At 40.7% G+C, this 21,919-nt stretch overlaps 1 protein-coding gene across 16 annotated transcripts in view; it reads left to right on the forward strand.

The window, feature by feature from the left end:
• DNAH12 (dynein axonemal heavy chain 12) overlaps positions 1-21,919 on the forward strand; it is a 178,167-nt gene that overhangs the window by 45,510 nt on the left and 110,738 nt on the right. For 15 of the 16 annotated variants that reach the window (XR_006283048.1, XR_006283049.1, XR_006283050.1 and 12 more), the window contains 12 exons: positions 859-1,015; positions 1,269-1,441; positions 3,270-3,422; positions 3,873-4,112; positions 6,020-6,265; positions 9,947-10,066; positions 12,088-12,197; positions 13,350-13,533; positions 15,928-16,068; positions 20,415-20,498; positions 20,604-20,792; positions 21,395-21,514. Coding sequence is in view for 13 of the 16 variants with exons in the window: in XM_038408654.2 (XP_038264582.1) it covers positions 859-1,015; positions 1,269-1,441; positions 3,270-3,422; positions 3,873-4,112; positions 6,020-6,265; positions 9,947-10,066; positions 12,088-12,197; positions 13,350-13,533; positions 15,928-16,068; positions 20,415-20,498; positions 20,604-20,792; positions 21,395-21,514 (1,917 nt within the window). In the remaining 3 variants the exon portion in view is untranslated. The remainder of the gene's footprint in view (positions 1-858; positions 1,016-1,268; positions 1,442-3,269; positions 3,423-3,872; positions 4,113-6,019; positions 6,266-9,946; positions 10,067-12,087; positions 12,198-13,349; positions 13,534-15,927; positions 16,069-20,414; positions 20,499-20,603; positions 20,793-21,394; positions 21,515-21,919) is intronic. The other variant, XM_043519993.1, reaches the window with a different exon arrangement.

Below are 21,919 nucleotides of genomic sequence, written 5' to 3' on the forward strand. Positions count from 1 at the left end.
ATTCGTTCTTTTACATAGAGACTGTCCCCCCACCGTTCCTCAGATATTCTTGTTAACTGTGAGCTGTAGCTCACGAAAGCTTATGCTCTAATAAATTGGTTAGTCTCTAAGGTGCCACAAGTACTCCTTTTCTTTTTATCAAAATAAAGATATCTCTATTCAATTCTTGCTCTAGGGGATCCACTGTTTAAAAAAGATGAATGTGGTTTCAGATTGCACTTCCAATAAAAGCTTTAAATAATTTTCTTAAAATAGGATTTCTTTTTAACTAAGTGTTATGCTTTACACAGGATTTGTAAAGATTGCTACTTATAAAGTTTGAAACTGCTTTCGATAAAACAAATGCAAACTAAATTAATTTTGAAAAAATATATATAAGCTGAGCTGAATCCTACAGCTTTTCCTTAAGCAAACCTACCATTGGCTTCAATGAAATCTTCATGTATATAATCCAGAGGTTTGCAAACTGTGGTCTGCAAACCGCTGATGGATCAGAGAGCATAGGCAGATGGTTCACAGAGAGTAGACTGATCATAGGCTCCTCCTGTTTGTTTACAGCTGCCGAAATGCAGTAAGGGTCTGACCCAAAGCCCATTGAAGTCAGTACTCCCATTAACTTTAAATGGGTCTTGGATTCAAAATATGTAAAAAACAATATGCTGTAGTTTTATAGGGAGGTAGATAATGGCAAATGAGAGGAGAGATGGTCTTGGGAAATGACTGAGAAGGGAGATGGTCCTTTATGCAATCTCTATTAAGATGTCTGTCCACACTAAGAGAAAATTTTCGTAACCCTAATTAATTGCACACTAAGGTCCAAAGGTTGTTAAATCAAATTGGACATTTTTTTTCTTGTAGGGTTTAGAGGATTACTACAGTACTCTTCAGCTTCAGCTTAATGATATTGTAGAGTTGGTGAGAGGAAAATTATCTAAGCAGACACGAATAACACTGGGTGCTTTGGTTACTATCGATGTGCACGCTAGAGATGTTGTCATGGAGATGATTGAAAGCGGTACATAGCTTTTTTAAAATTTTATTCTTCATGTGTATTTAACATAGAGTTACTCATAACCCAGAGAAATAGACTTGCATTATCTTTCCTTGCTGGCTTTAAGAACCATAAGAATTTTTAAAGCACTTTATATATGAAAACATTCATAAATTCAGTCCTATTTCCTATTGGCAAATTGTTTATTTTATACCTAACAGAAAATCCAGTTTTCTAGAACTTTTTTCATATCTCCTGCTACTTACTTTCTTACCAGGTGTGAAAAATGAGACAGACTTTCAGTGGCTTGCTCAACTGCGATATTATTGGGAACACGAGAATGCTCGTGTCCGCATCATTAACTGCAATGTAAAATATGCCTATGAATACCTTGGCAACTCACCTCGACTTGTCATTACTCCCCTTACGGATAGATGTTACCGCACCTTGGTATGCTTCTATGTAAAACTTGTCATTAACCTGCTTAAAGAATTCATTTAGCTGTAATATGGCATTTTCAACATTTTATACTTATTACACTGTCACTTGGGAGCACTGCAATAGCTGTGGGACTCTCAGCATTTCTGTTAAAACATCCAATTTTCGGGAATTTTAATTTCTATTTTAAATTTTCAAGCTGAACCTAGCTGGCTCCATTAGACCTGCAACAATTATCATGTTTTGTGCTGAACTGAAGACCACTTACCAACTTCATCAAGTGGGTTGGGTTTACAGATCTGACAAAAATGTACCTCTTGACAGGTTGCTCCCAGCTTGGATGAGATCGCTAAGCCACTTATGTGACATGTAATTGGCAGTTTAAATTGGTATTGTTGCCATGATATTGCTTCTGAAGCTAGGATAGAAGCTGGCCATTTTTTACTTCCGATTTCCAGTTGACGGGCAACATATCAAGAGACATTGCTGCATTGTAAACTTGGCCCATCTTCAACTAACCACAACTAACCTGAAAGTGGTTAAACTGACTAGAAGGGTGGTGTTCCATGGGATGGCATCCTTGTGCATAGGGACTGAAAGATGAATAAAACCAGGAGATGGGAAGACTGGGATTAGGGGTGCAGAAGAGAGATGGGGAAAGTGGAGGAGAAAAAGAGAGTCTGTGTTACTAACAAAAAGAAAAGGAGTACTTGTGGCACCTTAGAGACTAACAAATTTATTAGAGCATAAGCTTTCGTGAGCTACAGCTCACTTCATCGGATGCATTTGGTGGAAAAAACAGAGGCTCTGTTTTTTCCACCAAATGCATCGGATGAAGTGAGCTGTAGCTCACGAAAGCTTATGCTCTAATAAATTTGTTAGTCTCTAAGGTGCCACAAGTACTCCTTTTTTTTTTTTTTTTTTTGCGAATACAGACTAACACGGCTGCTACTCTGAAACATGTGTTACTAACGGAAGGAATAAAGGTAATGGGGGAACTAAGGAAAGGGGGAAAAGAAAGGTTTGGAGGGTAGGAGAGATGGGAAGGATGGAACAGGAAAAGAAGAAAAAATGGTGTGGGAGAGAATAGAATATGGGGGAGGGCAGGGTATGATGGACAACAGAACATGGGTCGAGCAGAGAGAAAGTATGAGAAAGACGACAAAGAATGAGTGGGAAAGGAGATGCTGCTTCTCAGAGAAGGAAAAGGAGAGAGTCAGATAGAGAATAGAAATAAGCAAGATCAGGTACATTGACTTTAAAAATGTTTTTTGCCTGAGTAACCCTAATCCTAACCCTAACCCTACTGCATGATCAGGTCCAATATAACATACAATGTCTAGTTTCAGAGTAGCAGCTGCGTTAGTCTGTATTCGCAAAAAGAAAAGGAGTACTTGTGGCATCTTAGAGACTAACAAATTTATTTGAGCATAAGCTTTCGTGAGCTACATGCATCTGATGAAGTGAGCTGTAGCTCACGAAAGCTTATGCTCAAATAAATTTTAGTCTCTAAGGTGCCACAAGTACTCCTTTTCTTTATACAATGTCTAGTTATGATAAGGACTGCTCAGGAATGGATAAGATTGTGTCCTTTTCTGGGGCACCTACAATAAAGAATAACTCCAAACCGAACTATGAGTTTCCTGAGTTTTGAAGATGTAAATAATTTTTAGTTTAGACTTTTTTATTTAGTATTAATCTGATAAATATTGGTTTTATAAAATAATTTGTTTTCAACTGTCTAGTGTTTTCAATTTACAATTGAATTTAAAATTATTTTCGATTATGAAAAAGTGTTTGATTAAATTATTAATTTTCATAAACTATTTCTATTCTTTAGATTGGAGCCTTTTATCTAAACCTTGGTGGTGCTCCAGAGGGCCCAGCAGGGACAGGTAAAACAGAGACTACTAAAGACTTGGCTAAGGCTCTTGCTGTACAGTGTGTTGTCTTCAACTGTTCTGATGGCCTTGATTATCTGGCAATGGGGAAGGTAAATTGAATTACATTTTAAGATCAGTATGTATTTTTCAGGAGGAAAGGTATTGACTTTCAGTGGGAGCTATGTGCCCTTTTCACATGGGCACTTTTGAAAATCCCACCTAGGATTCCTTGCCCCTAAGAGTTTATAATCTAAGCTCTAATGACTTCAGTGGGGCCACTTGCAGTGCCTTAGCTGAAGTGTGTGACAAGGAGTTTGCAGGATCAGGGCCTGTGAACCTGACTCAGCTTCCAGAAAAACCAAGGAAAGATTTCCATTGACTTGATTTCCTAATAAATCTGCTGACCTTTCCTCTAAGGAGGCTTAATTATTCAAAGTATGCAAATAACTTCACTGCACAACATTAAATTTCAAGCCATTGTACTACCAATTGTTGCTTTTAAATCTCCTGATACTCTGTTAGGGGTATACTACAGTTTTTGTCTCTTTCTCATTTTACAGTTTTTTAAGGGTTTGGCTTCTTCAGGTGCTTGGGCCTGTTTTGATGAATTTAATCGAATTGAGCTGGAAGTACTGTCTGTGGTGGCTCAGCAGATCCTTTGCATTCAGCGAGCCATACAGCTGAAGATGGAAATGTTTATTTTTGAAGGGACTGAACTGAAGCTCAATCCCAACTGTTTTGTAGCTATTACCATGAATCCAGGTTATGCAGGACGTTCTGAACTACCAGACAACCTCAAGGTAAAATAATAAAATAAGTATATTCACTTAATAGTGCATTTAAGAAACCTAGTGCCAAATTACCTGCTGGAGTTACACCAGAATGTGGCACTTAAAATATAAACACTTTATATTTTTAAATGTTATATCTCTTATGCAACATATTCCTCAGGTTGCATTTTTTTTAATTCAAACCAGTTTGTTCTTCCTGAAGGTTTTTAATCAGTTTTTCTGCTGTTATGAATGGAAGTTACACCAATTATTATTATTATTATTATTACTATTATTGCTTTTATTTGTGATGGGCCAAACTCCTTCAGTGAGTAGCTGTGGAAAGGTGGACTGCAAGATTTGTCTTATATGCTTTTAAAGTAGTGTTTATATTGAATCCAAATATTTTAAGAAAATGTGCTTAAAAATAACTTAAAATGGAGTTTTATTCAGAAGCAGTGCTAGAGCAATTTGACTAGATCATGTAATGATGACTCTATACAAACTACCAATTACAAATATTTGCTATGATATTTGTTTCTGCCAGTGTTCCTATTTCAGTGGTGAGACATGACTTCAGCAAAGTAAAATGAAGATGTCTCAATAGCAGCTTTGCGGTTCTATTTTCCCTTTAAGTCACAGCATTGGTAATAGCTCATCTTAAGTGATCACTGTCCTTACTGTGTGTATGGTAACACCCACTGTTTCATGTTCTCTGTGTATATAAATCTCCCCACTGTATTTTCTACTGAATGCATCCGATGAAGTGAGCTGTAGCTCACGAAAGCTTATGCTCTAATAAATTAGTTAGTCTCTAAGGTGCCACAAGTACTCCTTTTCCTTTTGCGAATGCAGACTAACACGACTGCTACTCTGAAACCTAAATTGCCTCAAAGGGAGCTCAGGAGGAATTCTACCTCAGGAGGGCAGAATTCATTCAGGAATGCTCTAGTCAGCAGTGATTACACCCCTTCAGGGGGTGCAGTATACTCTCCCATCTACCATATGATCCATCTCCTTCTCCCACATCTTTTTCTGCCATTCAGGTGTGTTTGGCCCATCGGTGGCACACAATGAGCAGTCTCTGTTCACTGGAAAGCAAAGGTGTGGAGGAGGAGGAAGTTAAAGCAGGGTAGTCTGGTGAATAATGTTATGTGTAATGAGGGCCATATAGGGAACTTGCTTGTGTTTGGCTCATAATGAGTCATGGACGGTGCTGGGTTTAAAATGGCATCATGGAACCAGGCCCATGCTCAGAAGGGGCCCCAGCCTGTTCTGCTTACTGTTCCCCTCTGCCCACCACTTGCTCATCTCGGCCTGCAAGGTTCTGCATTTGTGGAGCGGGTTTTGTGGGGGCTCTGGCCATAGGGAGTCGGGGGGTTGTTGCAGAGGTGCTGAATTTCTGATTTCCCCGTGGATGCTTGATGCCAGCTCTGTCCCAAGCCCCGCTCCCATTCCACACTTTCCCTCAAGGCCCTGCCACCCACGTCTTCCTGCCCCATACTGCACCCTCCCCAGAGTGCCCCTGCTCCTCCCCAAGGAGAAAGGGCGCCCTGGCAGCACAGGGCTGGATGGGCCACTGTGCGTCTGGCAACTGCTGGTTTGTAAACAGTGTCCTCGCACCGGACTGGGCGGAGCGGGGCCGCTCCTGCCATGCCATGCCCCGTTGCTCCTGCCTGGGCCCTCGCTCTGGGGACTGACCTCCTTGCGCCATGCTCCATTGCCCCTCTGGGGGCCCACAAATATGTTTGACGCCAGGCCCACAAAATCTTAATCCAGCCCTGGTCATAGATCTTGTCTTCAAAGATTGGTAATACTGTTACCACAAGAATTATGTTGCAGTATCTATATATATTGAGTGCAAATCAGAGTTACAGGAATTCTTTTGTTATTCTGCTAAACGTTTTTAAGTATATTTTCTGCGATATGCATTTCAGGTTCTTTTCCGAACAGTAGCTATGATGGTTCCTAACTATGCTCTGATAGCAGAAATCTCTCTCTACTCATACGGATTTCTGAATGCCAAGCCATTATCAGTGAAGATAGTAATGACCTACAGACTTTGTTCAGAGCAACTTTCCTCTCAGTTCCATTATGACTACGGTATGCGTGCTGTTAAAGCTGTATTAGTGGCTGCTGGCAACCTAAAACTGAAATTCCCACAGGAGAATGAAGATATATTGGTAAGTCCCTGAGGTAACGTAGTGGATTTCACTGTGTCAAGTATGTCAGAGTTTTGAACCCAGCTGTGCCACTGCCTCACAGTATTGCCTGCTGAAGTCATTGATCCACTCTGTCTCAGTTTCTCTATCTGTAAATTGGGGATAGGAATCATGGCCGGCAGGTATAGGTGGCCAGGGGAGGCTAAGCCTCCCCAGACAGGATGCAGCCACCTCCCTTTGGAGGCGTGCTGGCCCACTGCCCACTGCTGAAAGGGCACCTGAGCTGTATCCCCTCCCACACTCCACCCTAGGCCCTGCTCCAGCTTGTCCTCTTCCCCTGTGGCCCTGCCCTCGTTGCTCCTCTTCCCTCCGCCGCTCCACCTCTTCCCCACAAGGCCCCACACTCACTCCCCTTCTTCCTGTCCCCGCTCTTTCCCTGAGGGCAAAGGGTGTGAGTGGCAGGGCAAAGGGTGTGAGTGGCAGGCAGGGGGCCCTCAGGGGAGGGGGCGAAGAGGTGCAAGTGGCGGGCCTGGGGCGGAGCGGGGGTGGAACATGGGCATGGCCTCCGGGAGGGGGTGGAGCATGGGAGGGGCCTTAGGGGGAGGAGGCCAAGTGGGGCGGACCTCAGGGTGGAGCAGGGGACCTGGCCCCCCACTTCTAGGGAGCTTCCGGCGCTCGTGCCCAGCCTCCACAAATGCAGGAGTCAGGCATTGCCCATTAATTATCTACTTCATAAGGCTATTATGAAAGATAAACTAATATTTTATAGTACTTTCTAAATGTAAACCACCAAGTGCTAAGATGTAAATTAAAACTAGTTTCAGAACTGAGTTTTAACTGAGAGGATGAATTGAAATTCTTGATAAGGAAAAAATGGATGTAAAAGATACAAGTGTATTTGGGTGAATTTTGATGGTCTGTGATGTGCATCAGGTCTGACTAGGTCTCTTGTGACCATAAACTCTATGAAACACCTTTTCCAGCTGTCATTGCGGAACTGATGCCTAATTAACTGATGTTTGGAAAGCACTGAAAAATCCTCCAGTGAAAGATCTGACATAAATGTAAAGGATAAAGTATGATGTTGTGACCGGGATCCCAGGGGAGCCAGCTGAGATCACTCAATTCGGATGAATTGCAAAGAATGGGGCAGACAATCCCCAAAGCTGGTGGATATTCTAATACTTAGATTTACCAAGCCAGCACTAAACAGCTTCTGTTATACCTCACTGGTTACTCAGAAGTCCAAAACACAGTTCCCTTCAAGTAACCCAGCCTCACACTGCCACCTAGTTACCCAAGCCAGATATTAGGAGGATTAATGAAAATCTTATTCACCATATAAACAAAAAGTTTCTACCAATCCCAAAGGATCAGACAGATTACCTCCAAGGTTAATGAATGTTCCAGATCTTACCCAAATATATGCTTACAGCCAATTCTTATGAATTAAACTCAAATTTATTAAAAAGAAAAAAGAGAGTATGGTTAAAAGATCAATGTACATACAGACATAAGTCAGTCTTGAGATTCAGATTCATAGCAGAGATGACAGGTTTCAGAGTAGCAGCCATGTTAGTCTGTATTCGCAAAAAGAAAAGGAGTACTTGTGGCACCTTGGAGACTAACAAATTTATTAGAGCATAAGCTTTCGTGAGCTACAGCTCACTTCATCGGATGCATTTGGTGGAGCCCTCTGTATTTTCCACCAAATGCATCCGATGAAGTGAGCTGTAGCTCACGAAAGCTTATGCTCTAATAAATTTGTTAGTCTCTAAGGTGCCAGAAGTACTACTTTTCTTATAGCAGAGATGGTAAACTTTGTAGTTGCAAAGAGTTCTTTTAGAATTTAGTGCATAAGTTATAGTCCAATGTTTATCTTCAGAGTGGTCCAGTCAGAACTGGGATCTCAGTCCTGACGGCTTAGGCTTCCACTGCATGAAACCCCAAGCAGATCTGAGATGACAGGATCAAGCCCCAAGGATCTTTTATACAATTTCAAGCCTTGTTTGACAGGTCAGAGTCCCTTGGCTTACAATAAGTAATCAGGGTGACTTTGAAGTACATCAATCACCGGTACTTAGCTACACAAATTAACATTAGGCAATTGCCTGTTCTTCACCATTCGCAGATTATCGGCTATACATTTCAAAGAGAGATGAATACAGCAATATCCCATGGTTACAGTTAATTTAAATGCTAGGATGTTCTTTTGATATCTGAATTAACAGAATACAGCATAGACAGGGACTGTTGATTATATTGTTGACCACTACCCATATATATGTAAATACACAAAAACAGAAACATTATCTCCCCATACGTTTTTAAGGGTTGAATCTGAGTCATTTATCCTGCAGGACACTTAACACTTTCTGGCCATGCGTCACACCCCCAATGAGAGACTGTGTAAGGGAGCTATCAGAGCTCCTGGATACACCTTAAGAACCTTCCAACATTGATATGACTGTAAGGCCAAATAATTGATGTATGCTTTGGCCCAAGTTAAAAATTTAGTCCATACTTTCTGAAACACTTCAGTGATTGCAGGATTTGGTCTATGTGTTTACTTAACATAGCCATTAACGTTTTTCAGAGCCAAGAATAGAGGAAAGAAAAGGAGTACTTGTGGCACCTTAGAGACTAACAAATTTATTAGAGCATAAGCTTTCGTGAGCTACAGCAATAGAGGAGATGATGTAAAGGGAGACATAGCCTGCTCGACTTCCCAGCAGCATCAGTTCAGGAACTCTCCCTCTTCCTTGCTGCATTAATGATGGAAGATTGAGAGGTCGGGGTCTTCAGGAGTGCTAAAACTGGGGAAGTAATTGCAGAGAAATGACAATACTGTAATCATTATGAGACGCAGTGGAGAGCATTTGGGGTGCTCCATTAGACTCCCTAACACAATTTCAGGAAATGCCCTGCTTGATGCATCTTCACTCATTACAGGGACTCCTGCCTTTAGTGCAGCCTAGCACTGACTGCTATATAACTTACGTTACTTTTTAAGCATAAGATTTTGTGATGGAGATCATTGATTCAATGACTTTCAGTGATCTTTGAGATATTTTCCTGCAATGGCAGGGCCAGAGCTGTCAGCTGCTGCATGGGGGCCCTGGAGTTCTGAACCACCAAGGGCAGCAGGGGCTCCACAGCTGTCAGCTGCTGGTGGTGGCAGGGACCTCACAGCTGTCAGCCATGGACAGCGGGCCTGGAACTGTCAGCCATGGGCAGCAGGGATTGGAGGTGTCAGTGTCCTCCCCTTTATTTTTAGTGAAAGTCACAGACATGTCACAGACTTCCGTGAATTTTTGTTTATTGTCTACAACCTGTTCATGACTTTAACTGTGACAAAATCTTAACCTTACACATCACACACTAGCATATAGTTCAATTTTAGAGTAAATCTCAGGAAAAACTTCCTAACTGTAAGAACAGTAGGTCAATGAAACAGACTCCCTCAGCAGGGTTGTGGAAGCTTCTTCACTGGAGGTTTTCAAAAGGAGGTAGGATAGCCCTCTCTCTTGGATCGTTGAGACACAACAAATCCTGCATCTTGACTTGGTCACTAGATGACCCTTGCAGTCCCTTCTAACCCTATGATTCACATTGTGCAGACTGATTTTATTTGTATTTCTATAGTCAGCATGTAAATCAGAACACTCATTTTCTGTAAACTTATGTATTTGTTTTCTTTAGCTTCTTAGATCAATTAAAGATGTTAATGAGCCTAAATTTTTGTCACATGATATACCTCTGTTCATGGGTATAACTAGTGATTTGTTTCCTGGTATTAAGCTTCCTGAAGCAGACTACAATGTAAGTACCTTTGTAAGGTAACTTTTTTCACTAATACTCATGGCATTGCATCATTTGTAATTAATGCAGTACTCTATTTCTAATTGCAGAATGAGGCCCTGTGAAATGGAATTTGTACCAAGCAAAATTTACTTGGTTTTCTTTTGAACCCAAAACCAACTTTGAGTCTCTCATCATTTGCAGATCTGGATGTGTCTTTGTAGTTTTGGCCCATTTATACCTTAGCCCCTAATAAATCCGAGGACCCCTCTTACCTTAAACAGCCTTTTTGGATGTATACCAGTATGAAATCCACCCCACTTCCCCTGGATTTTAGTGTCGTTTGTGAGTAACTCGGTGGTCCTCTCCCTAGCCTTTGGGGTTTTCCAAATTTTAGACATGGTGAAACTTGACATGATTAGTTAACTCTTCCTGTTCTTCTGCAGTGGAATGGTGAGGACAGAGATGGCCAGGCTGCCCTCTTCCTCTTTCAGGGACTAAGTGAGGTAGCTGGCCTCCCAATCCCCTTTCTTCCCACCAAAGGAGGAAAAAAAATGCAGGTGGGAGTCAACCAGATGTCTGTTCCCAAAAGACTTCACACAAGTTCACTTTGAAGTTCTAAATTTTGAGGAAACCTGAAATTCCTAGTGAACCTGGAGGTTGTACTGCTGCAAACCCAATTTACTGTAGGTTCATGAAATGCACATGCTTCTATTATGATGATGTAAACCATGTGGGATGTTTCAATACACCAGCACAACCTTGGCAGAAGGGGAAATACTTGTCTTCTATTACCTTGCATAACACAGTAATTGGAGTGGGTAAGGTATAAGCAGAGGCAGATGTTCAATAAAGAAGGTGAAGATTTTGTTTTCCTTCCCCACAAAATACCTTCTGTGTGTGGTTACAGCACAGCATTAACGCATTAGCTCTTTTTGTAGGAAGTCTACAGTTTAAACAGTACAGCCGCACAGCTGCAGCACTTGAGTGTAGACATTTACTCCAATGATGGGAGGGGTTCTCTTGTTGTTGTAAATCCACCTCCTCAAGAGGCGGAAGCTACTTCAGCGGAAAATTCTTCCATCAACCAAGTGCTGTTTACACGGCAACTTATTTCATCTTAACTACGTCGCTCAGGGTGTGTGGATTTTTTGTACTCCTGAAAAACATAGATGGGTCAATCTAATTTTCTAGTGCAGCTCTCAGTATTAGGCTCTGAGATAGAAGGGATTTCTTTGTACTGGATAAGCCATGTCACTATTATATACAACATGAGAAATATAAACATCACCAAAGGCCATCAATATCTCAATAGAGAATTTGAAAACTTAGCCTTATATTTGCCTAAAGTAACAATATTTTGTTTAAGTTACAGCACCTTAAATTCTGCACGTCGGTAAATAGTGCTTTAGTCAGGGCATATCTACTTAGGAACTTTCAGGAAAGTTAAGATGAACGTTAAAATGTGAAGCTAAAGCATTTTAGTTAAACCCCTGTGTGGACACACTCATTCAGAAGTAAGTTGGTCTTAATTTTCTTTAGCCTAATCCCAGAGGAGTCAGTAATTAACTAATTTGATTCTCACAGGTTTCAGAGTAGCAGCCGTGTTAGTCTGTATTCGCAAAAAGAAAAGGAGTACTTGTGGCACCTTAGAGACTAACAAATTTATTAGAGCATAAGCTTTCGTGAGCTACAGCTCACTTCATCGGATGCATTACGATGCATCCGATGAAGTGAGCTGTAGCTCACGAAAGCTTATGCTCTAATAAATTTGTTAGTCTCTAAGGTGCCACAAGTACTCCTTTTCTTTTTAATTTGATTCTGTTATCCACAAATGTAATAAAACATACTGAGAGTGGGGTGGAAGTTCTAGGCAATAATCTGAATATGGAATGATGAATGATACAGGTTCCTTTTGTTCGTGAAGAAAATTATATGGCTTTATAAAGGATTGTTGTAAACTATGTAATATGTAACCATGAAAATACTCTTTTTAAAAGACTGTTATCATATGAAAAGGTTTTATTTTGTTTTGATTTTAGGATTTTCTGGAATGTGCCAACGAATGCTGTGTTATAAATAATATCCAGCCTGTTAAAGTTTTCATTGAAAAAATGATACAGACCTATGAAATGATGATTGTTAGACATGGGTAAGATTACCAGTGCCTGTTTCACAAGTACTACAGGTTGTAGATACGTTTTTTGTAATAACCAATAGAGAATATTTATGGAAATAGACTAAGATATTATTTCCACTTTTAAGAAAGACAAACAGTGATTATTTAATTCAAATATAGAAATTCCCAATGGTCAGTGTATGCTGCAGAATTTTTATATTGGTACATTTGGATATCCTAATTTTTAATGCAAATTTGGTGCCCAAGAAAGTGGAATCTCTGAAGCCAGGCATATTTGATCCAGCAGTCCCAATGCTCCCTTTGAGTTAGGTAGCAATTTTGCCTGTTTAATGTTTGCAGTTTGGGTCCAGGTTGTGGAGAGGAGTTGTTGCTGTAAAAGCTTGCCTGTATTAAAATATTAGCCCATCAGATCTCTGTCATTTTAGTCTTTGCCTTTTTTTGAGCAGCAAGTATGTGGTAGTAATATTTGTACAGTACCTCACAAGAAATAAAAACATATACTTAGCTCTAATGTATGGCTTTGCATATTCAATACTCTTTGCAAACATTGACTAGTTAGTCCTTTAAAATACTCTGAAATGGGATGAAATTAACAAACTTATTTTGAGTTGTGACTAAAGATTTTTGTTTTAGTGCAGGTTCCTCATCTATCTTTGTTTTTTAGAATTTTATGATAACCTTTCCTAGACAGCAAAGAAAGTTAGAGAATAAGTATAGGCCCAATTCTGCAAATAAATGCACTAGTGTGAATCCCTGCTGCTGCACAGAGTCCAATTGGGTCCATTTATGTGTTTTAATTGTGCGATCAAATATATGCAGTTGCATGAGTATTTGCATATACAAATTACCATTTAGACTCCTAACTGGTTATTTTGGACTTATAAAATACTTGATTGGTATGGGTAACTGTGGTAATAGCTCACACGATGCAAGCACATATATTTTTGTATTGACTTCCTAAAAACATGGTTCCTAATCATTGAATCAATGATGTAATACATTTCACACTATAATTTTTGCTACATATAGAGTCAGATCCACTTAAGCATGTGCTTAATATTAACCACGAGTAGTCCCCATTGAGGCCAATTGGCTGGATCAGTGCCATAAAGTATATATTTGATGAAGTTAAGACTTTTAATAATAATTTTCTTTTATCCATAGCTTTATGCTTGTCGGAGAGCCTTTTTCTGGGAAGACCAAAGTTCTACAGGTGTTGGCAGATACACTAACCCTTATGAATGATCGTGGATATGGTGAAGAAGAAAAAGTAATTTTTAGAACTGTGAATCCAAAATCCATTACCATGGGTCAACTTTTTGGACAATTTGATATGGTTTCTCATGAGGTATTGTGTTTTATATGATTGGCCATATTCCTCCATTGGTTATGCTTGTGCAACCCCAATGCCTTTGATGTTTGCATGGGTGCATCCATGCCTTCACTGCAAGGTGCTCTTATTCGAGTATTGCCCCTAACTCCCTTCTATCCACAACACACAATTCCCTCAACTAAGTTTGGTGGTGTTTTAAATCTGGGCTAGCTGGCCTGGCTAGAGGTATAGGCTAGAGCCTGGATACCGCTGTTGCTTACGCTGGTAATCCACCCACTCTGCAGTGAGGACTCAAGCTAAATCATCAAGTGCTGATAGTCCTCCAGTACTTTTTCCATGATTTCTCTAGTGTACTCAGAAGGACAGGCTGGTTCTCCCACAATTCATTGAGAAAGAATCAGAGCAGCTCAGCTTACTGCAGCACAAAGAATCATGGGAGCTGCCCCCAGAAAACTGACCAGCGTACACTGAGGGAGCATAGCAGTACTAGTGAGGACACAGTAACACAGATACGGCTTTGCAGTGTGGCTGCTCACATTCAGGCTATCCTGACTTGGGTACTCAGACCCCGGTGTTGATCACTCAAGTTAACTGCTGTGAAGATTTACCCTGAGAGCAGAATTTTTTTAAATTTATGAATAACTGGACCAAAGGCAAATATACGTTGTTATGGCAAAAGATGCTAATGGCTTGCATGTTAGGGGCTAATGATGCTATGCTGTAACCACACACAAAGTATTGTGTGGGTTAAAGTGCTCTTCTATGTATGGCAATAGAGATGCTGAGATTCCTGCAGAGCAGTTGCACTGAAGCAGGGTAGACCCCCAGGCTCATCTTTCAGGGCCACATGGTCTCCATGTGCAGCCTTGGGCATAGTCTACACACAGTTTTTGTATTGCTTTAACATTTTTGGTTAGGGGTGTGATTTTTATTCCACTGTAGTTAACTCAGCACAACCCTTAGTGTGGAAGCAGTTATACCAGTATAAAGGTACTTATACTAGTATAGCTTATTTCTATAAAAGTATGGGATTGAGCTATAGTGATATAAGTTCATTTATGCAGAGATAACTGCATCTACACTAGGGAGTTGTACCAGTTTAACTATATCACTTTCTAAACCAATATAATGAAAGCAGTACAAAAACTGTGTGGACAAACATCTGGTCTAGAGTTTTCCAATATGTAAAACTCAGAGGATGACACGGGAAGAGGAGACTGTCTGTGAAGTAATGAAATTTGTATGAGGCCTTGGAGGAGGAGGGAGGTGCAAGATAACTGCTTTTTCACAGCCACACAGGAAGAAAAACAAGATGCAATGGATGTGGTTTAATTAGGCCACAACTTTATTCACTTAACATATCTGGGAATACCAGGCAATAAATCATACAGTGCAGGTCATCGTTCATTCCTTAATCAGTTCTACCAGTTTGGAAGGGCTCCTATCAGCCCTCCCACTTCCCAGCCTGGTCCCTGTCCATTGTTGGAACATTGCTGCCTTCCCCTTGTGAGAAGGCAAAGGGTTCTGGAAAAATGGGATGTTTTCTCCACTGTACCAGACATTAGGAGTCCCAACCTCTCTTTTCCTAGGATGCCTTCCCCCAAAATCTTCTTCCAACTCCCTTTTATCAGGGAATTGTATCCTTTTTGTAACAAGTACCTACACTGGATACCTGCCATAAAGAGGCACCAGCAATTAGTGTGGCTGCTTTTGGAGACAGGGAAGAGGTGCCTTATTTCAACTTTCTGTAAGAAGGAGTTGCCTGTTGCTCTTCATTACCATCCCTCATTTGAGGAAACAAGACTTCTGTATGTTTTGTAAACAAATTACACTAAGGCAATACCAGATTTTTTTGTCACCAGTTTCTGTTCCAAATGGGAAACTGAGGCCATGTCTACACTTACCTGTAGATTAGCACTGCTGAGATCGATGCAGCAGTGTTGATTTAGTGGGTCTGGGGAAGACCCGCTAAATCGATGGCAGAGCACTCTCCTGTTGACTCCGGTATTCCAGCTCCCTGAGAAGAGTAAGGTAAGTCAGCGGGAGAACATCTCCCATCTACACAGCAGGGCGTAGACACTGCGGTAAGTCGACCTAAGCTATGTCAACTTCAGTTATTTTATTCATGTAACTGAAGTAGTGTGTCTTAGGTCGACTTATTGCAGTACTGTAAACAAACCTTGAGACTTGCAAAGCCCTCAATTCTGTTACTGCTTGGCAAAGGGTCAAAAAAGTTTTTTAATAGTTTTTAACACTTCTTAGTGTTTTTACTTAGTTCTTCTCTGTTTTGTTCATTAACATGAGCTAAGTGAGCCCTCATCCAGCAAAATATGTAAGCATATGAGTACTCACATTGACTTGAGATTTAGAATTTTTAAATATGTCTGTTTCTATTTTTGCCTGATCTAGTGGACAGATGGTATTGTTGCCAATACTTTCCGAGAATTTGCTTTAGCTGAGACACCTGAACGCAAATGGGTTGTTTTTGATGGTCCTATTGATACTCTGTGGATAGAAAGTATGAACACAGTGCTGGATGACAACAAAAAGGTAAAGCATAGGCGTTATAAATGTCTAAAGAAAATATTGTACCACTTAAGAAACAAAGTTCTGCATATAAAAGAAAACAGCACTTGTAGCTATACCTTCACCTGAGGTACAATGGAACCAGTTGAGTAGGCTTGTGATTAACTTGTGTTTTTATGAGAGAGAGAGATATGTCAGGAGAGTTGTTTGTGGGTTTTTTTTGATTGGTTGGTTAGTTGTTTTATATCATAGAATAAGATATTTAATTTGATCACATTTCCTAATCAACCATATGTTCTAATCTTGTCACAAAAATGAAAAATTTATAAATGGGATTTAAAAGAAAAAGATACTAGAAGTTTAATGATATTTCTTCTCTGGAAGACCTTGCAACCAAAAATTTCTAAAATGGTCTCCAGTTGTGGGTGTCTATATTTTTGTATGCCCAACTTCAGACACACGGGGCCTGATTTTCAAAGTTGTACTCACAACTCCTACTGACTTCAGTTAGAGTTGTAGATGCACAGCACCTCTGGAAAAACAGCCCCTAGGTATCCCAAGTTAGGTACCCAAATCAGAGGTCACTTTGTGAGCCTGTACTATTTTGACAAGTTTCAGAGTAGCAGCTGTGTTAGTCTGTATTCGCAAAAAGAAAAGGAGTACTTGTGGCACCTTAGAGACTAACAAATTTATTTCAGCATAAGCTTTCGTGAGCTACAGCTCACTTCATCGAATGCATTCAGTGGAAAATACAGTGGCGAGATTCATATACACGGAGAACATGAAACAATGGGTGTTACCATACACACTGTAAGGAGAGTGATCAATTAAGGTGAGCTATTACCAGCACGAGAGCGGGGCAGGGGGAACCTTTTGTAGTGATCAAGGTGGGCCATTTCCAGCAGTTGACAAGAATGTCTGAGGAACGGTGGGGGTGGGGAAATAAACATGGGGAAATAGATTTACTTTGTGTAATGACACATCCACTCCCAGTCTTTATTCAAGCCTAAGTTAATTGTATCCAGTTTGCAAATTAATTCCAATTCAGCAGTGTCTCGTTGGAGTCTGTGTTTGAAGTTTTTTTGTTGAAGAATTGCAACTTTTAGGTCTGTAATCGAGTGACCAAAGAGATTGAAGTGTTCTCCGACTGGTTTTTGAATGTTATAATTCTTGACGTCTGATTTGTGTCCATTTATTCTTTTAGGTAGAGACTGTCCAGTTTGACCAATGTACATGGCATAGGGGCATTCCGGGCACATGATGGCATATATCATATTGGTAGATGTGCAGGTGAATGAGCCTCTGATAGTGTGGCTGATGTGATTAGGCCCTATGATGGTATCCCCTGAATAGATATGTGGACAGAGTTGGCAACAGGCTTTGTTGCAAGGATAGATTCCTGAGTTACTGTTTTTGTTGTGTGGTGTGTGGTTGCTGGTGAGTATTTGCTTCAAGTTGGGGGGCTTTCTGTAAGCAAGGACTGGCCTGTCTCCCAAGATCTGTGAGAGCGATGGCTCGTCCTTCAGGATAGGTTGTAGATCCTTGATGATGCGTTGGAGAGGTGTTAGTTGGGGGCTGAAGGTGATGGCTAGTGGTGCTCTGTTCTTTTCTTTGTTGGGCCTGTCCTGTAGTAGGTGACTTCTGGATACTCTTCTGGCTCTGTCAATCTGTTTCTTCACTTCAGCAGGTGGGTATTGTAGTTATAAGAATGCATGATAGAGATCTTGTAGGTGTTTGTCTCTGTCTGAGGGGTTGGAGCAAATGCGGTTGTATCATAGAGCTTGGCTGTAGACAATGGATCGTGGAATAGCGGTCAGTAGGTTTCCGATAAAGAGTGGTGTTTATGTGACCATCGCTTATTAGCACCGTAGTGTCCAGGAAGTGGATCTCTTGTGTGGACTGGTCCGGGCTGAGGTTGATGGTGGGATGGAAATTATTGAAATCATGGTGGAATTCCTCAAGGGCTTCTTTTCCATGGGTCCAGATGATGATGATGTCATCAGTGTAGCGCAAGCAGAGTAGGGGCATTAGGAAACGAGAGCTGAGGAAGCATTGTTCTAAGTCAGCTATAAAAATGTTGGCATGCTGTGGGGCCATCCGAGTACCCATAGCAGTGCCACTGATTGAAGGTATACATTGTCCCCAAATGTGAAATAGTTATGGGTGAGGACTAAGTCACAAAGTTCAGCCACCAGGTTAGCCGTGACATTATCGGGGATATTGTTCCTGATGGCTTGTAGTCCATCTTTGTGTGGAATGTTGGTGTAGAGGCTTCTACATCCATAGTGGCCAGGATGGTGTTTTCAGGAAGATCACCAATGGATTGTAGTTTCTTCAGGAAGTCAGTGGTGTTTTGAATATAGCTGGGAGTGCCAGTAGCGTAGGGCCTGAGCAGGGAGTCTACATAGCCAGACAATCCTGCTGTCAGGGTGCCAATGCCTGAGATGATGGGGCATCCAGGATTTCCAGGTTTATGGATCTTGGGTAGCAGATAGAATACCCCTGGAACCCTGACCAGGGGTATTCTGTGTCTGTGCGGATTTGTTCTTGTGCTTTTTCAGGGAGTTTCTTGAGCAAATGGTGTAGTTTCTTTTGGTAACCCGCAGTGGGATCAGAGGCTAATGGCTTGTAGAAAGTGGTGTTGGAGAGCTGCCTAGCAGCCTCTTGTTCATATTCCGACCTATTCATGATGATGACAGCACCTCCTTTGTCAGCCTTTTTGATTATGATGTCAGAGTTGTTTCTGAAGCTGTGGATGGCATTGTGTTCTGCACAGCTGAGGTTATGGGGTAAGTGATGCTGCTTTTCCACAATTTCAGCCCGTGCACATTGGCGGAAGCACTCTATGTAGAAGTCCAGTCTGTTGTTTCGACCTTCAGGAGGAGTCCACCCAGAATCCTTCTTTTTGTAGTGCTGGTTAGAAGGTCTCTGTGGGTTAGTATGTTGTTCAGAGGTGTGTTGGAAATATTCCTTGAGTCGGAGACGTCGAAAATAGGATTCTAGGTCACCACAGAATTGTATCATGTTCGTGGGGGTGGAGGGGCAGAAGGAAAGGCCCCAAGATAGGACAGATTCTTCTGCTGGGCGAAGAGTATAGTTGGATAGATTAACAATATTGCTGGGTGGGTTAAGGGAACCACTGTTGTTCCCCATGTTTATTCTCCCTCCCCCACCCTCCACTGTTCCTCAGATGTTCTTGTCAACGGCTGGAAATGGCCCACCTTGATTATCACTATAAAAGGTTTCCCCCCACCCCCGCTCTCCTGCTTTTAATAGCTCACTTTAAGTGATCACTCTCGTTACAGTGTGTATGGTAACACCCATTGTTTCATGTTCTCTGTGTATATAAATCTCGCCACTGTATTTTCCACTGAATGCATCCGATGAAGTGAGCTGTAGCTCACGAAAGCTTATGCTGAAATAAATTTTAGTCTCTAAGGTGCCACAAGTATTCCTATGCTATTTTGGTGTGGTGTCTCATGGTATCTACACTAGGCTATCCTCTGCTATGTTAGTAGCACAGGCTGCAGCAGACTTATGTCCTACCTTGTGCAAGTTAGACCCTTGCCATCCTCTCCTGTTCCCATCCAGTGCAGGAAGATACCGACTTTAAGTGGTGGGTAGACCTTGCAGGTGGCAGTGCTGGGAACTGTGGCTGGTGCTGATGCTATAGTTGTGCTGAGTCTCAGGAACTGAACATTTTAATTTCTGTGAGCAATCCAGAACCAGTGCCTAGACAACTTCATTGGTCATGAAAATAGTTGTCATGCGTTTTTCCAGGGAAAACTTGAAACTTTGCAGTTTGAAGCATGAGTTTCTCCTAGTTTGTTAAACATTTACATTAATATTTTTGTTGTTGAAAAATAATTGTGTAAAGCTTCAGTAGTTTTGTGAAGCTTACAGAAAGGGCAATGGGTCTGATTTACTTCTCACACCAGTGTAAATAAGAAGTAACTCCACTGAAGTCAACATATTAATTAGTGTAAAGCTGGTATAAGTGAGAAAAATCAGGTCCGATATTTGTCCTTTACCTGTGATTTCCTCTTCTAGCAGAGTCTGAAAGATCATTTGAGTCCTGTAACACAGTTACAATTTCTATTTTCACAATTAATAGACAAATGAAGTGAGTGGGGAAAGTACAGAATTTGGCCCAAAGAGAATAGAAATTGGTTACTATTTCAAATTATTGTTGTATGTTGCGATGGGTAATGGCATGTCTTTCCCATTTACTATTGTTAACTTCACTCATTTCGATAAGGAGATCATCCAAAGATAGAAACACATTAATTTACAAGTGAAACAGATTGTTATATAAGGTTTTGCTAATATTCATAACCATGATTGTTAAATTAACTCTTCTTCATATTTAGCTTTGTTTGATGAGTGGGGAAATCATCCAAATGTCTGCTCAGATGAGTCTGATCTTTGAAACAATGGACCTTTCTCAGGCTTCAGTAAGTTTAGTAGTCCATTAAAATGTAATCCATAATTGCGCAATTATACAATATATAATGATGCATGGACTTGGTCTTAAAAGTGAATTTACTATTCTTCTTTAGCCGGCTACAGTCAGTCGTTGTGGAATGATTTATTTGGAGCCATTACAGCTAGGCTGGATGCCGCTTGTAACCTCTTGGTTGAACAGCTTACCTGAACCCCTGAGACAAAAGGAACAGCAAGATCTACTGCAAGAACTTTTGAACTGGTTAATACCACCAGCCTTAAGATTTCGTAAACAACAGTGCAAGGTAATTTTTTGTTTTTATTTTCACCTCAATAATTATGTTGATGTTTCCATTCTGCTCTCTGTATCCTGTGACAAAACACTCAGTGATGGTTGTGGCAGGTTTTTACATATGCAGCAGACGCACCTGATTTTGAGAGGGCAACTACTTTGCCCAACTTGGAAAGCTTGCCCAAGAATATTAGGTGAAATTTGTTGGTAAAAGATATTTAAAAGCTAACCAATATCATAATGAGTGAAAAGTAATCTCACCTGAAGTTTGAGGGGAAGGAAGAGGATTGTTTTATGTTGGGGGAAGCATTTTATGTGATGCCCACATGCCATACAATAAGTGGTGCTCCCCATGCTGCACCTATAGGATTGTATACATTGTGACTAATTTTTTAAAAGATGCATTATTGTCATAATATTACAGATTAAGAGGGTGGCTTTTCAGAGACAAGACAAGAGAAAAGGATTTTGAAACTAAAAGAAAAACACTTGCCCCTAAATCTTTTGTTTAGAGCCAAAATATAATTTAACTGTGTTTCCAAAAGATATACTAAGATTTGTGAGAAGTATTTGATACTGTGATATCAAGCATTTTCCATTTTTTGTGTCTTGTAGGAGCTGGTTCCCACAAGCAACAGCAATGCTGTAGTGTCTCTCACTCGACTTTTTGAAATGTTACTTTGTCACACTGTGCAACAAGATCCTGCCAACAAAAACATCCGCACATGGATTATGGTTGGTCTTTTACTGGATGTTTTTTTAAAAAGAAAAAAAAAACCAATTAATTGGTAACAGGACTCCTGCAAAATTAATCTTTTCATCTTGGGTTTCCTGCAATAAGTGCATCACACACATGAGCAAGCATACACATACATACACTTAGTGTACACACACACACACACACACACTTCTGCTAACTATTCAAGTTCACTATAACGTGGTAGGTGAAAGAAGAGAGTTGAGAAACTGGTGCTACTTTTCTAAAACTTGGGAGGTGCTCAAACACTACCATGATAAGGGATTTATAAGTATCTAGGCAGATATATTTCAACCATTTTCCTATCTGTTGTCAATTAATTTAGAACATTTTGTTTTAACTAATTCATGTTTTAATTAGACCAAGCAGCTAGCTAAAAGCAG

This window comes from Dermochelys coriacea, chromosome 7 (genome assembly GCF_009764565.3).
Source record: "Dermochelys coriacea isolate rDerCor1 chromosome 7, rDerCor1.pri.v4, whole genome shotgun sequence".
In the NCBI taxonomy this organism is placed as follows: domain Eukaryota; kingdom Metazoa; phylum Chordata; order Testudines; family Dermochelyidae; genus Dermochelys; species Dermochelys coriacea.